The 15,561-nt window shown below is 39.8% G+C and overlaps 2 protein-coding genes across 2 annotated transcripts; one reads left to right on the forward strand and one right to left on the reverse strand.

Moving 5' to 3' along the window:
* Positions 1 to 207: 207 nt before the first annotated feature.
* smndc1 (survival motor neuron domain containing 1) lies at positions 208 to 4,812 on the forward strand. Its single transcript, XM_046401433.1, has 6 exons — positions 208 to 367; positions 728 to 847; positions 1,327 to 1,469; positions 1,846 to 2,007; positions 2,699 to 2,852; positions 4,048 to 4,812. Exons 2-6 carry the CDS (start codon positions 728 to 730, stop codon positions 4,183 to 4,185), a joined length of 717 nt encoding a protein of 238 aa, XP_046257389.1. The 5' UTR covers positions 208 to 367; the 3' UTR covers positions 4,186 to 4,812.
* Positions 4,813 to 4,995: 183 nt separating this feature from the next.
* LOC124065742 (max-interacting protein 1-like) lies at positions 4,996 to 13,193 on the reverse strand. Its single transcript, XM_046401431.1, has 6 exons — positions 12,679 to 13,193; positions 11,493 to 11,595; positions 11,222 to 11,251; positions 9,713 to 9,827; positions 7,167 to 7,338; positions 4,996 to 6,994 (listed from the first exon to the last, which is right to left on the reverse strand). Exons 1-6 carry the CDS (start codon positions 12,905 to 12,907, stop codon positions 6,831 to 6,833), a joined length of 813 nt encoding a protein of 270 aa, XP_046257387.1. The 5' UTR covers positions 12,908 to 13,193; the 3' UTR covers positions 4,996 to 6,830.
* Between the last annotated feature and the right edge of the window lie 2,368 nt (positions 13,194 to 15,561).

The raw sequence follows: 15,561 nt of genomic DNA on the forward strand, positions 1-15,561 counted from the left end.
TCATTTTGATCTCGTAGTTAGACACCAGCGTAAAGTCATATAATATGGCTATAGGCGCAGTGGTTGTAACTGTACATCAGTGTCTCATTCAAGAATGTAAATATTAGCTATATGACATGAGTATGAGGCATTATGTACAGTCAATGGTGTGGGAAAATAAACAGCAGACTGAGATACCATTGCAATCAATGCCACCGGGGGCGCTAACGAGCCTCTCTTCTTTGTACTTGACGTGATCGTCCTTGTTTCACAGGCTTCCGGTTGAGGAAGAGCTTACTGCTGTTCTTAGAAGCAGGCGTTTTGGCAAATAATCGACTTTGGCTTTGGATGCTTACAGAATTTATCTGCGAAGAGGATTTATACAGAGGTAAGAGAACACACCAAATCTCTGTTTTTGTGATGTCTCTCTCGGCCCCACGTAGCCAGTATTAGCCGTTGAACGTTTCATTTACGTCGACGAAAGAGGGCCGACGGATCTCGCTAACCGTTTAGCATTTAAGCTAACGTGAATGTAGTGGTGTAGCAGTAATAGATTTTTCCTCTAGATATTGAGAAGCCAGTGTTTCTACCTTTTCTCATTTAATGTACGATGCCTTGGTATAATTAGGTTATTGCTTATCTAAAATAATTCCACAACCTACGATGTTTACATGCAGCTTGTCGAACGTGCTAACGCAGCTAGCCAACTTCTCTAGAAAGCTGTTTTCTTTTTTTTTTGTCAACGCAGATGTCGGAAGACTTGGTGAAGCAGTTAAGCAGCTACAAAGCCCAGCTACAGCAAGTAGAAGTTGCGTTATCCACCGACCCAGAAAATGAAGACCTTCTTAAACTCCAGAAAGACCTACAGGTTTGTTTGTGTGGGAATGAGTTTCATCACACTGTTGCTCACCACTTGAGGAGCATGTTTCGCATTGTTCAGTTCCCATGGAGGTGAAGAAATGCTGTGATAATTTCAGTTTTAACAGCAACCGAATATTTAGTTTTTACAATTAATTACTATTGAATACGATGTTGAAAAACAAACATCAGTGAATTCAACGTATTTTGGTGTTTGCCTGCAAAAACCAAAACCTTAGGATTTTTCCTTGCATCTGCAGTTTTGCTGGTTTCCTCATAACTTTAATGTTTTGTGAATCAGGTCACAATGGCTCCCCACAGTGCTTCACTTTAAGACAAGGCTAAACACGTTTTGCCATTTACTTCACTGTAAATAATTAATTCCTTTCTTCTACAGTGGTTGCTTTTGGTAACAAATTTTGCTCTGGGGGCAAAATGCCCTTGCTCTTTATGAACATCTGACCCTTTCTGGTTGTGTTTTTTCTACAGGAAGTCATTGATTTGACAAAAGACCTCCTGACCTCACAGCCTGCTGAGAGTACTTCCACTACCAATGGCTTAGACACAGTCCCCCTGAAGCTCAGCTGGAAAGTTGGGGACAGGTGTATGGCTGTGTGGAGTCAGGATGGACAGTGAGTGTCACCGTCCTCTTCTCATGAAAACAATGCATGCAACTTGAGTTCCTTGTCTCAATTAGCATAATAATTTTAGGGATTGAGTTCCATGCATCCATGTCAATTGTATGCATGGCAATGACAGACTTTGATGTTTTCTTCACCCAAAACAATTGTAGTGACAAGAGACTATGATTTTTGATAGATGCATGTTTTACCTAAAGGAGGATACTTAATAATCTTGAGGTAAATTGTAGTTACAGGAATTGCTCTATTAAATTCCTGTAGTCACATTCAGATTCACTTAAAATGACAAAGTATATATTAGTGTTAATAAGTTGAGCTTGAGTCTTTGGCTCATACTCACCTGCTTACAGGCGTGATTCTTTGGCAGGTTGTATGAGGCTGAGATTGAGGAGATAGACCGAGAGAATGGCACTGCCGCCATTACCTTCTCTGGATATGGGAATGCTGAAGTGATTCCTCTGCAGAACCTCAAAGCAGTAGAGGAGGGCAAACGTTCCGATGAGGATAGGAGTGGAAAGCCAAAATCAAGGTATGAACTAAACCTCCTCAAGGACCCTGGGCTTTACCCCGAGAACCACTGGTTTTATCCAGAGACTAGCTTATCAGTTATTCTAAATTGAATTTTTATTGCATTAAAAAATTAAGAAAAAAATATGTTTTTCATGTGGATGAAATGCGTTTTCCTGCTGCCGTACATACATGGACTTGCTCCCAAGATGCACAGCAGTATATTTATTGCTTAGCTTCATACTCTGGTACTACTGCTGCTTCTCCAAATTCCATGAGTTGCAGAATCATGGATACATATAACAAAACAACACAACACCTAGCTTTATTAATCCTTGCTAGGTAGAAGGTACATTTTCTTATTTAGAACCCAATATTAACATTTAAGCTGCAACACTATCGGTGCCTTTTTTGTTTCTCTGATTTGCTTATTTTAAAAGTGATGACTGTGTTACTCTTTTCTACACGAAGACGGTTTCTATTCATTTATGTATGCGCTTAATATTTCCTCAACAGTAAAAACTTCAGTAGCATTTCAGTTAAAATATAATAATTAAATTAATGCATACTATACTGTACCAACACATATTTTGTATTTTAGTCACATGTATGTTGGACTCCCTGAGGTTATTTCCTATTTGTTATGCCATGATTGTATTTGTAATTTGCATGGATTTGGTTTGAACAGGTCTGTGGCTTGTCTGTCTTTCTAGGAAAGAGCAGATAGCAGAACAGAGGGAGTATAAGAAGAAGAAAGCCCAGAAGAAGGTCCAGAGGATGAAGGAATTGGAGCAAGAGAGGGAGGAGCAAAAGTCAAAGTGGCAACAGTTCAACAACAAAGCCTATTCAAAGAACAAAAAAGGACAGGTAAGTTTTCTTTTTTTATTTTGGATTTACACTGTACCTCTGACCACACGTGTTGTATTAAAGAGACAGTTTACCCCAAAATCAAAATTTTTTCTCTTACCTGTTGTGCTCCCAATAAGGTCTGTGTATTATCTTAAGTAGCTAGTTCATGATTTTTGGAAAGAGACCCTTTTTTTTTTTACATTTTTCAAATGAAATTCTTTTTGAAGCTTTGAGCCAACACAAGCCAAATATCATCTACTTCCATTATAATATGGAGAAGGTAGCAATCTCTACAGCCGGTATCTCCAAAAGTCTCCAACTTAGACTGAAAGAAAGATAGATAAACAGTACCACATGTAAAAGGAAAATTATTTACTTAAAAAGAAAGTGGTGCTGTGAATTCAATTCACAGTGGGGACAGCCACAGTTAAATAGATTACTGGCTATATAAATATATATATAGTGACCTTTTCTGTATGGTAACCACTTTTCTAACAGGCATCATAGAAGTTTCATTCCAGCTGTTATGTTAATAGAAGACTCAACTTGACACATAGCTTGTCTTGAATTTCCCTCGGGATCAATAAAGTATCTATCTATCTATCTATCTATCTATCTATCTATCTATCTATCTCTCTATCTCTCTATCTCTCTCTACGTAACTTGTAAGATTGCTTTCAGGTAGGGGTGCCCCTGTATATCAGTTGGTAGAGCATGCGACTCATGTGCTGAGGCTGTCTGACCTCTGCATTGGCCACAGGTGTGACTCCTGCCTGTGGCTCATTTGCTGCATGTCATCCCCCCTCTCTGCCCCCCCCTTTCCTGTCATATCTTCAGCTGTTCTATATGAATATAAAGGCAAAAAGCCCAAGAATAATAAAAAATAAAAAAGATTAAAAAAAAAAAAAAAAGCTTTCAAGCGTCAATTAAAAAAAAAAATCAAATTGTGAATTCATGAATGGGAAATCGTTCATATCAAGGCATGAAATTTGATTAAATTGTTAACAGACAGAGCAGGACTAGTGACATTTTGTCCAGTAGGTCACCCACCCCTTGTCCTTCACGCTGCATGGTACATGACTGGAGGGCCAAGTGAAACTAGTGACACTGTATTCCTGCTGGGAGATTGTGTGTGTTATATAGTTACCAATTAATCATTTGGAGTGTATTTTGAATCATTAATTCAGGCCTTTCTGTTTTGTGTTTTTTGTAGGTAAAGAGGAGCATATTTGCATCACCAGAAAGTGTAAATGGAAAGGTTGGAGTGGGGACGTGTGGTATCGCAGATAAACCTATGACCCAGTATCATGACACGTCAAAATACAATGTCAGGCATCTAATGCCACAATAACCTGGTATATTGTGTATATAATAATCCACTGTATACTATTTGTATCGGTGCTTTCCATTGTGTTTATACGATTTAAGTTTCTCAAGTAAAGAAGGCTTTGAAAAGAATTGCTTGCACACCATCATTAAATATTGATGTAGTGTACTTATATAATATCATGTAGGCACAACAAAGATACCCCAGTGGTGTAGATTTTCCTTGCACTGGAACAAGGACACCTGCTATGTAAGAACAGGAAGTAGTGGTGTAGAGAAGTTTTCACTGAGGCCAAATACCTGCTAAGATGTGTACAAATATAACACCTGTAGACTTGGCATGTAAATTTGAATCTGGATTCTAAACACTGGTTGATTGTGGGACAGTTTGAACCTTCATGTTGATGTTGATTTGAGATGGCTGAATTTACATTTTAATATCTGTATATATAACAGTAAAATAAACATTGTTTGGTTTTCTGTTTTTAAATATGTGCTTCCACCTCACTTTTGACTGTTTTTACATTATATTTTCATTTTGGCTGTGTGGCAGTAGGTGGCAGTAAAAGACTTGTATTCATTTCATGAGCAGCATGCTGCATCTGTTAATACAACCTGCTTTCCCATTAAAGTTAATGGAGTTTTTGTTTGATATGTTTGACTTAGTTAGCCCAAGATGCATAATCTAAAATGCTTAATACAGATTTGATTGATTTAAGTGTGATATTCTGAGCAAAGTTAAGATTGGTCAACAACTACAAAACAAGACCCCCTTGATAATCTGAATATTAATGGTAAACTTTTTTTTAAAAAAAAGACAACAGTGGTTAATATCTGGATGATATGGGTTTATTAGGATTCCAGGGACAATTATCAAGAACTGTTACAAAGTGTTAGCCGGGACCAGCAGCATGTTTTGCAAAAAAGTCACCTTGGATGGCTGATTTAAGCACGAGAGAAAACATTCTGGGGTGTGCTTCGATGTACTTCCTTAACAAAAGTCTTTTTCATAGTGCATTTTATAGTTTCCCAAACAGGCTGTGGGGAAAAAAGACCTGTAACAAGGAACTTTGTGCAAGAGTCATATAACCATATTAAGACACAATTTGGCGGTGATCTACGTAGGACTTGGACTGGGGAAAATAATGCAGATCAATGGTCTTGTTGAAATGTCCTATTTGGGTCGATGGATTCTAATGAGTCAGCAGTGCTTTTCTATGTCAAACTTTGGAAGGTTCCCATTAACAATTCAAATTTCAAGTATATTAACTTTTTTTTTTTTTTTTTTTTGCTACATTACAAAAAAAGATACAGTATTAAGCATGAAATTAAAAACAAAACTTAGCATTCTGTAGTGTTTATGTTCATGCTACAGACATTTTTTAAGACTTGTCAATTCAAAGCACATTACATGATTAGACAAGCTACATTCAATATGCATGCACCAGTGTTTTTTTTTTTAATCAGTCACAATCTGTTTTTTAAAACTTCTGATTAAAAATTGATATTATTAACTGATATCACTGCTGTAGCAAATGGAAAATTATCAAACTGCAACCGGATGTTGGACGGACAGAATAATGTGCCAACTGCAGCCAACATTGATGCTAAAATTAGACACGTTATTGCTTGAGCCTTGTGGTCAAGTGTGGGGCAGCTTATTACTGTCTCAGTTATATTTAAATTTGCACACATTGTGAAAGGGATGTGTCATTCTTTCAGAAGTAACTGAGTAATGCATTAAACCTGTAGCACTGCATATGCTTCATTGGGGATTCCGTTCATGTCAAGTAATTTGGTAAACATTAAAAAAAAAAAAAAAAAATTAACAGCAGAGTTTTCATTCAAGCATGACCAAGACCTAGCTACAGTAAAATTAAATATACCAAAAATAAATACTATTATCATATGCAAAATAAATTAGAGTAACAAGGGTGGGCTGTACCACCTGTTTGGATATGACTGTAATTCAGTCAAGAAGAGGGACACCACGTGGTTCAATGATGGTTGTGGGTCCTAAAGCAGAGGTTGTAGAAGTGTAATAAACGTTTTGGAATGCAGACATTGTAGCCCTTGCCACTGACTTGTACACTGACAAGAAGTGCCATCTGGATTTATTATCCAAAGAAAAAGGGCAATGTTTTTACAAGGCAAATGGAGCAAACGTTCCCAATGGTGAGCGTCTAGCTGGTATTGCATTTGTTTGTGTTTTTGCTGGTTTCTGAGGATCAGCTTGACTAAAGGTAGACTTTCCCCTTCAGCGTTGGACACTGGTGTGATCATGGGTCATGGGTCCTCTACAGGATTGGTATTGAGTGCGAGTATCAGTAATTCAAGGTGGTAATGGGTTAAGTCAACTTGGAAAATGAGGAAACTGTATATTGCAAGAGAAGTTAGATTTTGAGGCTCTTGTGTAAAATATTTCAGGCTGATATAGAGATGCCTCTTGGTTTTTGGAAGGAGACATTTTAAACTTTTAGACTGAGCTGAACTTAAGGCTGGTTCTCGGGGTGGAGGAGATGTTTCATTTGTCAGGTAAAGGAGGGATTGAGGCTGGTTCTCTGAAGATAGTTAACCTAAACTGCGGGGGAGAATTGAGCTGTAGGCTGGTACTTTGAAAGGTGAAAGCTGTAAAAGACTGCCGCTGAAGTGAAAGTATAGGCTGGTGTTTTAAGCAGAGAAGGCCAGTTTTAGACTGCAAGTGGAGTAGCCCTCATCACTGGCTGAGCTCTGCCGGCTGCTGTGGTCATCCAGGTCACTCGCACCACTGGTGCTAACACTGTCCATTTCTCCATGGGAGAACTCAGTGCTTTCCACATCGACTTCAATTTCCTCTGTTCAAAAAGAAAAAAAAAAAAATCATTTTCTGAATCATGCATGTCTAGATATTTGAAACTGCTTGTATATCATAAGTGTATATGGTAACAGATCTATTTAACAAATTGTTCAGAAGCACAAACCCTTATGATATAACACAAAGTTTGCCCTTGGATGAAGGACACTGACCTCTGTCAGACTCCGAGCGGTCAGAGTCCACACGGGAGCCCAGGCTGTCTGTGCGGACCCTCTCCCTCTCTCCATGAGTCTGCAGCTGGGCTAGCTGCCTCTGCAGGTGCCTCTGCTCTCTCTCTAAGGTCTCCAGTTGGTGCTGACTCCTCCGGTCCGTCTCTTCAAGTTTCTGAAAGGTGGGAAATGCAGAAAAGTCAACTTAAACTGTATTCTTGTTGCATAGAAATCTGTAGAAGAACAGATGGTGTCTTGGTGTGAGGTTGTTAAGTGAAAGATGACTAGATGAAAAAGTCAGAGGAATTAGGTTATAGGTTTCAGTATACAAAAAATGGTAAATGTAATTTTGTCCTGCACTTAGCAGAAATATTTTTTTCTTCTCAGCTCCACCTTGGTCACTGACTTTTTTGTTCCCGGTATTATTTTTACGTAAACCGTGTGTATTTCAAACGCACATACACGGCGTCAAGTGCAGTTGGACTAACAAATACCCAAAGTCCAGGAGATGCACTGTGGACCTCAGTATCACCATTAGGGAATCTGATCACTTCACACCATCAGGCCATAAATTAAAGAAGTGATTCATTCTAATCTTGTAGCCTCACAGTTAGTAATAACATTTTGTATGTAATCCAGTTGTTGATCAAGATTTACTGCTGTTGTGACATAAGTGCTGCAGTCTCTGCACTATTGGATATACCAGCAGAAGTGAAGGTGCAGAAACGGGTGACAAATAGAGATTTCTAAAGTGAATACTGATTTTGAATATTTCACAGTTTCATAAAAACGACATACTGTAATTTTCCCTGTGAAATATGCTGTATTGTTTCAGCTGCCATGCAGAATTTCCTCTAATCTCTCATGTTGAATTTATGATTGATATAAATTGCTGTGCCGTGAGGGAGATATTTGCATGAACAGCACAGAAAACTTGAAGTAGTTTAACAGTTTGAAAATGCTTATCTGGTTAGGAGCCAGATATAAAATATGACACACCAGTAGTTCTCATCCTTTCATACAAAAATAGATCATACTATTGGTCCTAATCCTGAGTAATATCTGAAGAGGGTTGTATATGTTCCACCATCAGAAATGCAGTAAAATGTTATGGCATTGTGTCTTTTCCTATAGCACAATACAACATGTTTTTGTTTTTGTTTTTTTTACTTCCTGCAGCCAAGGGCTTAATGCTGTCTGCACCTGCACCACCTTTTACTCTCATACACAACCTCTGGTTCCAAAAATACAATGCAGCAGCATTCAAAGGCCCCATTTCCTGGACTTAAAACAGACAAGTCCAAAGTCAACAGCTGACATCATAGGTGCTTTATCCTTTACACCCACTGTGATAACTCCCACAGACTGTTGCCAGGATTGTTTTCTTACTGCAACCCTCAATCATTTGTCGACGTCCTCCTACTGCTGGAGCCTGTACAGACTGGACTCAAGAAAATCATATATATGATTTTAACAATCAGGACAGATCTGGTGCCCTCAAAACCAATAGTCAGTGTTCTATTCACATTTTCCTGTATTGTGGAAAAAAGACACAAACCCTCAATCAAAGACTCATCAAGGCTCAAAATCCCACAAAGAACAGTCTTGGTAACAGTCTAATGGAGATGTGTTCAAAGGAGAAGAAATAACCAAGTAGCAACCAGAATGTCCTAGTGCCGTGACCAAAGTGCTTTAAAGTGCAATCACATCTAATGGTTCTGAGAAAACTGACCGATACTCTTCCATCCATCAGCAACTGTTGAACTAACACAACAAAGAAGAAGGTTTTGGGGTTCAACGGGAAAAAGAGTGAGAGGTAGGAGAAAAAAATATCAAAAAAATAAATAAATAAAAATAGTTGCCTAGTTAACTGGTAAGGCTTATGTTTTGTCTAATTGGGTCATGCATATGAATTACAGGGACACCAGGACCTTGTAAATCACATTGCTGTCAATTTGACATCAATTATTTTTTTATTCAAGAGAACAGCCAGATACGTCTTAATTCTAAGAATACTCGAGCAACTGGTACAAAATTTTGTGAGTGTAAAATTCAATTTTCTACAAATAGATGAGTTTACATTTATTTATTTGGCAGATGATTTTGTCCAAAATGGCATACAAAAGAGATAAATGTTTATAATGAGTGACAGACCTTTTTCACCGATGACATTTTAACATGTCGCAGTGGGAAAAGCACAGGAGTTAATGGAATTAACGATGGCCAAATTCCATTGAGCTGCTTTGGTTTCAGGATCCTGGTACTCTGCTAAAATGTCATGGCTTGCTAGGACACTTGAATAAAATGGAACCATTGTTACGTCTGCTGTGAAACAGGCCTGTTTCAGCATGATGACTAGGTGGTTATGTTGCTGCATCTGCTGGTATTCAGCCATTAACGCTTGGCCAGTCAGGAAACAGAAGCAGAGTACAGTAACAACAGTATATAAACATGTCTACGTCCTCGACCTTGAGTACAAACATAGAATGAATTTAGCCTGTGATCCAATGATGGCACAATACTTCAGGGGCTTCCTTACACTGCCATACCTTGATATGTGCTTTGGCCTTGTTGAGCAGTCCCAGTGTGGTGTGCCGACTGCAGTCTGGTCCCAGGGGGATGAGGGACTTCAACCTCTCCAAACACAGGCGGAGATGTGCTCGTCTGTGAGACAAAACACAATCAAGAAGAATAATTTCTCTTTACATTAGGCTTACACGGAGCAATGTGCATGACACAACAATTTTGTATGACAGGAAACTGAAAGACAAGATTTCCAGATTTCTCATATATTTTTGTCCTCTGCCCCGATCCTGATTATCCAGATCATAATAATATCTCCTCCTCAGTAGTTAAGGCATATGTTATAGTTAAGGGGCACAACCATTTGAGTGCTTCTGATCGATTCTAATTATGATACCATTAATCTGTCTATGATGAGCAATATGAGGTCAGGGCATTCAGGCACCTGATTTATCTGTTTATCCAGTTTGCTAGTTGGCCACACCATCTGACTCCTTTTGCAATTACATACGGATCTGTCTGGCCCCAGATTTAAAAGCTGCTGAGGTCAGCCCGATATTTTGTTTCTGATCCACCAAGGCCTCTGGGCCTCTGGGCTGACCAAATGCAGAAACTGGCAAAGGACACTCACTATTCATTCAAATAATGGAGTTAAATGTGGGTCAGGTTTTGATGTCACCTCTTCTCTGCATTGGCCAACATTTGTCATAAAGTAACCCAATGTAAAACAAGTTTTCCTTGTAAAGATGCCACTTTCCTCATAACTTAGTGCAAAGCAACCATTCTCTCACACATGAATTGCTTTTGAGGATTAACTGGGCATTTAATTTTAGGATAAATGTGTCCTGACATTTCATTTCCTGCTCAAAGCAGCGACTGCCTCGTCCTGGAGCGACAGAAGCAAGCTGCTGTTAGATTTGCAGCTGAGAACATCTCAGGAAGGAGCCCTGTTGTCTGGAAACAGACGGTTCCCATTTGCTGACTGGGGAAATGTCTGCATGTCCTCCAGGACCGGTGCTGTTACGGAGGCTGCATTACACCTCCCTTTTATTTCCTTTGTACAGTACACTCGGCAATCATTTACAAAAGGTTCATTTCCAAGTTGTTGATAAAAATGTCTTTTTTCAAGTCCTGTGGTGATAATATGCTGATTTATAGGCCTGCAGTACATCTTGGTTTGAATAGTATGGTCAACATATTTAGCATAGCACCAGGATATGCAAACGTGGCAGAATGGACAAAGCCTTTGGTTTATCAGTTAGAAGCTCCATTGGGAGGCAATTGGCCCTTGAGATAAATGACCCGTGTACCACATTTTCTGCAATAGTTTAAATGCTACACAGATTCTGTTTTTTCTCCTTCTTCCATGTGCCTTTTTCACATTCACATTTTGATCCTGTTATGCATAGAAAATAAAAGTTGGAAGTCAGCTCTATGACGATGGCCCTGACTGTCCTGTTCGTGCTTCTTATGGTGTCTTACTGTCTGTTTTTCCATAAACATGCAAATGACCTTTCCATTCTCATCTCACTCACCTGTTTTTTTCCAGTTCATTGTGTGCTGACCTGTTGTAATGATAAATATAAAAACAAAACTGTTACACAAGTCTTAATCGTGCAAAATGCAACATCAGTACAAAGCAAATCCAATAATTATATCACCTAATGCTGCATTGGTGGAATAGTCATGCTAACCCCAGAATGCTGATATGTTGTTAATGATTTCATAAATGATGAATGTGTATCGGGGAAATGTCTCATGCAATTCATACATAAATTGGGACACATATTCATAACATGGACCTACCTATTGTGAATATTGTCCAGTTTCCTGTTCTTGAATTTACGCTGTTTCTGTTGGTGTACAGTCTGGGCTGCAGGATATGTTGAAGCATACCCATGCTCACATTCTGGTGATGGAAAAGATAAAGAGGATTAAATAGGCTACATTGTGCAGTTTCTACACATGTACTCCAAGCAAAAGGCTTCATGTAGGCTTGAATTTGCATGATGGATGCGACCTTATTTGGCACGAATTGTAAATTACATTTAAACGTGACTGGAGGCATCTATGGAATTTCACTGAAACTCAGACAGACAACCGCTCTTAGAAAATTACTTTACTTTTCTTAATAGAGTTTACGCATCTTGCAAATAAAAAATATCTTGTAAAAACACATTTCTACTCAACAGTATTCTCACTGCTAAAAAAAAAAAAAATAATAAAGCCTACATTTCCCAGAAACCCACCATCGCAGTAACATAGACGTCAGACAGGAACCTGCGCGTGATTGGCTATCTGCAGTGACTCTCGCCCTGGGAACATGCATCCCGACCAATGAAAACTTTGCAATTTGTTCCATGTGGAAACCATGTGAACAACACATACAAGGAAGCAGCAGCTGCCTGTGAAAATGATAGGTGCGCTTTGAATTGGACACTTTTAGAGGAAATTAGATCTAACTCGCAGTTTGTATGTGCAGCAGGGTCTGTGAATGCCATATATTTCAGGAGCGGATGCGGCATTTTAATGAAATAACCGTGAAAGGAGCTGCGACGAACTGAAATTAAAATATTAGATAAAAAAAAATTAAACTCAAACATCAAAAAATGTCGACATGTATTAACCTTAATGTGCACATTGGCAAGCCTATACAAACCAGTGAAGACATCGAATCGTGCTTTGTCAGTGAAGTCTCCTACGGTCTGCAAAGGACCAGTTTTAATGGGAGCAGATAATTTAGCTTAAGGCTATTTTTTGAAATAAGATGCTATTTCTTCCAGAATTCAAAATGTAAGCAGTTTCCCCTCTTCTTTCCAATTTTGTATTCGTTGGGTCGATTAAACGACGGTTTGCAGAAGCAGGTGTATTATGATTCGCTGCTGTCGGGCCAGTTCATCTGTCCGCTGCGCGTCTTTTGTCGCCTTCGCCTCTATTGTTGTCTGCTCGGCGCATTACGTGTTAATATCCCCTACAGCCCGTGTTTACTTACTTCCGCTGTTCTTCTCGATATTTTCTATGTAATTTGCTGCATCAAGCAGCACTTGCACGTTCTTCATAAAAGTGCCGATTTGGTCCATTGCGGAACATTTGGAGTATAAAACGTCGCTGAAAGAATAGTCGGACATCTCTCCAAAATCCTGCTGGTCCACGGACACATCAGACTCCGACAGGACCTCTTCGTGTTTCAGCTCGCTGTGCTGTCGCATGTACTTTACCATTTTCACTTGAAGCTTTTTTTTTTGGGTGGGGGGGAACTTTGACAAATATGCAGCGCTGAAATTGCTCTCCTTGTCCCGTCTGTGCACTGAGCGGATGACTGAAATGAACTGGGCTCGATGGAATTGCAGTCCTTAGCCTCAGCCACTTGCCCTACTTGGTGGATAATCCCTCCCACTAACGCATGCACATTGCATTCATTGTCAACTGTGCCATAATAAATCCTCATTATCAATACTGCAGGAGAGTAAGAAATAACACACATAACGCCTGCTTTCATTTCCAACAATGCTACTTTATTTCAGTGGACACAAACTGGATAATTATGAGAAGTAATCATGTGCACGCAGTTGTGTCTGTGTGAGAGTAAACAGACTTTGAAAGTGAAAAGCATTAAGGCCACATGGCAGGACACGGCACTGGGTCTGATGAATAGTGCGACCTGGATACGAGGGACATAGGGACAGCGTTGGTCTCTGCATTCAGGTGTCTGATGTGATACTTTAAGGTGATTTGCAACCCAAAAAATTGGAGTGATCAAGATTGTTCCCCTGGTTGTGAATGCAATACATATGATTTCAAAGGCATTTTGTCTTCAATAATCTCATTGGTTCTTACTGGATTTGTCTCTTGAAGTCTCTTTGTTTTCACCTCAGCTCCTCTGGATGTGTTGTATAGTTCTGCAGTTCTAAAACAATATAAACTCATATATAGATTACAAGAAAATGATAAACCAGTAAAATTACGGTCAATGTGAGGACGAGTAGGGCCAATCCTCTGCGGCTGCTTTAATTCGGAATATGCATGATAGTGGAAATACTTTTCTAACCTTGAAATTGAGTTTACTTCTTGATCTTCCACTTCTGCTGTCCCCTTTTGACTGATTAAGAAGTCATTTTTTCCCCTGCACTGTGAGAGATGGAGGAGGACAGAGGGGAAAGGGCCTTGCCTTTACGAGGCCAGCCATGCATGCAGGGCTGTGTTGTGCCTCTGAGACAATGGGTGCAGATGGCTGGCCTGCTGCAGATGTGGCCAGGCCTGTAACGGACGCCTGTGAGAGAGCACACCCTCCCATGGAGTCTATTTCAGCTGTCTGGCAAGGCCTGACACACACAGACGGTGCTGATCTGTGCAGTGAAACAGAGACACACACTTTGGTGGTACAAAAAAGCAGGCTACATTTGTGGATAGATGCGAAGCTACCACATAAAATCTTAACAAATACAGGTCTATTTTTGGAATGGGATGTTTTTCTGCTAGAATGCTTTTTCAGTTTTCTGTTTATTGCTGGAGCATTTCCCACATAACACCAGTGCAAATCATCATGTGCTCAAAATGACAGATAAACAGAGTGAGACATAGAAAGTTCAGTGGGCGCTGGGCATGCAGACTGACAGCATTTCACCAGGAAAAGGCTCATCTGTGCTGTGAGGCTCGTGTGCAGGCTGCATGCTGCGCACTGGTAGCAACAGTGTGGAAAGCTGACCCGCTGTAGGTTGGTGTAGAATGTGACCCCAACTGGAGTAATCTGAAAAGCCTGAGGATTACACCAGTGGCTCGGCTGTCACAGAGGAGGCGAAGTGACACGGCGCTGGTGTGTGTGAGTGTGTGTTTTTATGAAAGAATCTAACTGTCTATCCATCTCCATCTTATCTGTCTACATTTGTCTGTCTGTGTAGTTATCTCTGTAGCCGATGTTATCCTCTCACATGCGGGTGGTCCATAAGAAGCCCGTCTCAGATGAAGCATTGTGCAGCAGCAGCAGCAGCCCCCCTGTTGTTTTAAAACAATAGCTGCACTTTGCCCTGAGGTCACAGAAGAAGGACACTCCAGCAGGCCAGACGTGTGTCACCTGCTCCGTCTCCTTAGTGCTGTCAGGACATGGAAGAGCTCAGCGCTAAGCTTTGTCATCCACGCATTGTTAAAGGGATTGTTCACATAACTCGTTCAGGGCCTGACACCTGTCATGCTTTATGGATAAAAGTATAGATAAAATAAGTTAAGAAAAGGCCTGTTTGATTATTTTTCTCATCATCACTAGACAGAACAATTTAGGCTTTTCTGCTAGCATTGCAAGTATGCCTTATTTAAAATAAAATGTTTTTATTTTTTTTGGTTCCCCTTTTTTTGTATTAAGTTACACCACACCAACTTTAAAACCTCATCTTCTTGTCCTTATGCCATCCTGTAGGGGAGTTGTGTGGCTTGGGGGTGGTGTAGGTATAGATCCTGTCACTCCCCCAACATGAACACCTGTTGGAGACACCAAATCCCCTTTGTCTCCACAGCCCCCTCTCAGTGGATTACCATGACAACGCCCATTCACATCATGGCTGAAGACTGATTATACAGCTTCACACGGTCAATTATCATTGAACAGAATGCATTGTTTTAGGGGGACGCTGCTTTTCTAAAAAGGGGAGGCCATGCAGTTTTTCTTTTTTTTTGTTTTCTTTTACAGAGCCTTATTTCATACTTGAAATGTCGTGTATTCTCTCAGGGTGGGATTTTATATTTCACATTGCATCACAGCTAAAATAAATCCGTTCAGCAACATCAGAACACCTGCTAATGTTTGAAAGTGTTTTTGAGTGAACATAAGAAAAGTTAACATCAAATGTCTTTTAGTCAATAAGCAAGAGATGAATAAAACAGC

This window comes from Scatophagus argus, chromosome 10 (genome assembly GCF_020382885.2).
Source record: "Scatophagus argus isolate fScaArg1 chromosome 10, fScaArg1.pri, whole genome shotgun sequence".
NCBI classification, from domain to species: domain Eukaryota; kingdom Metazoa; phylum Chordata; class Actinopteri; family Scatophagidae; genus Scatophagus; species Scatophagus argus.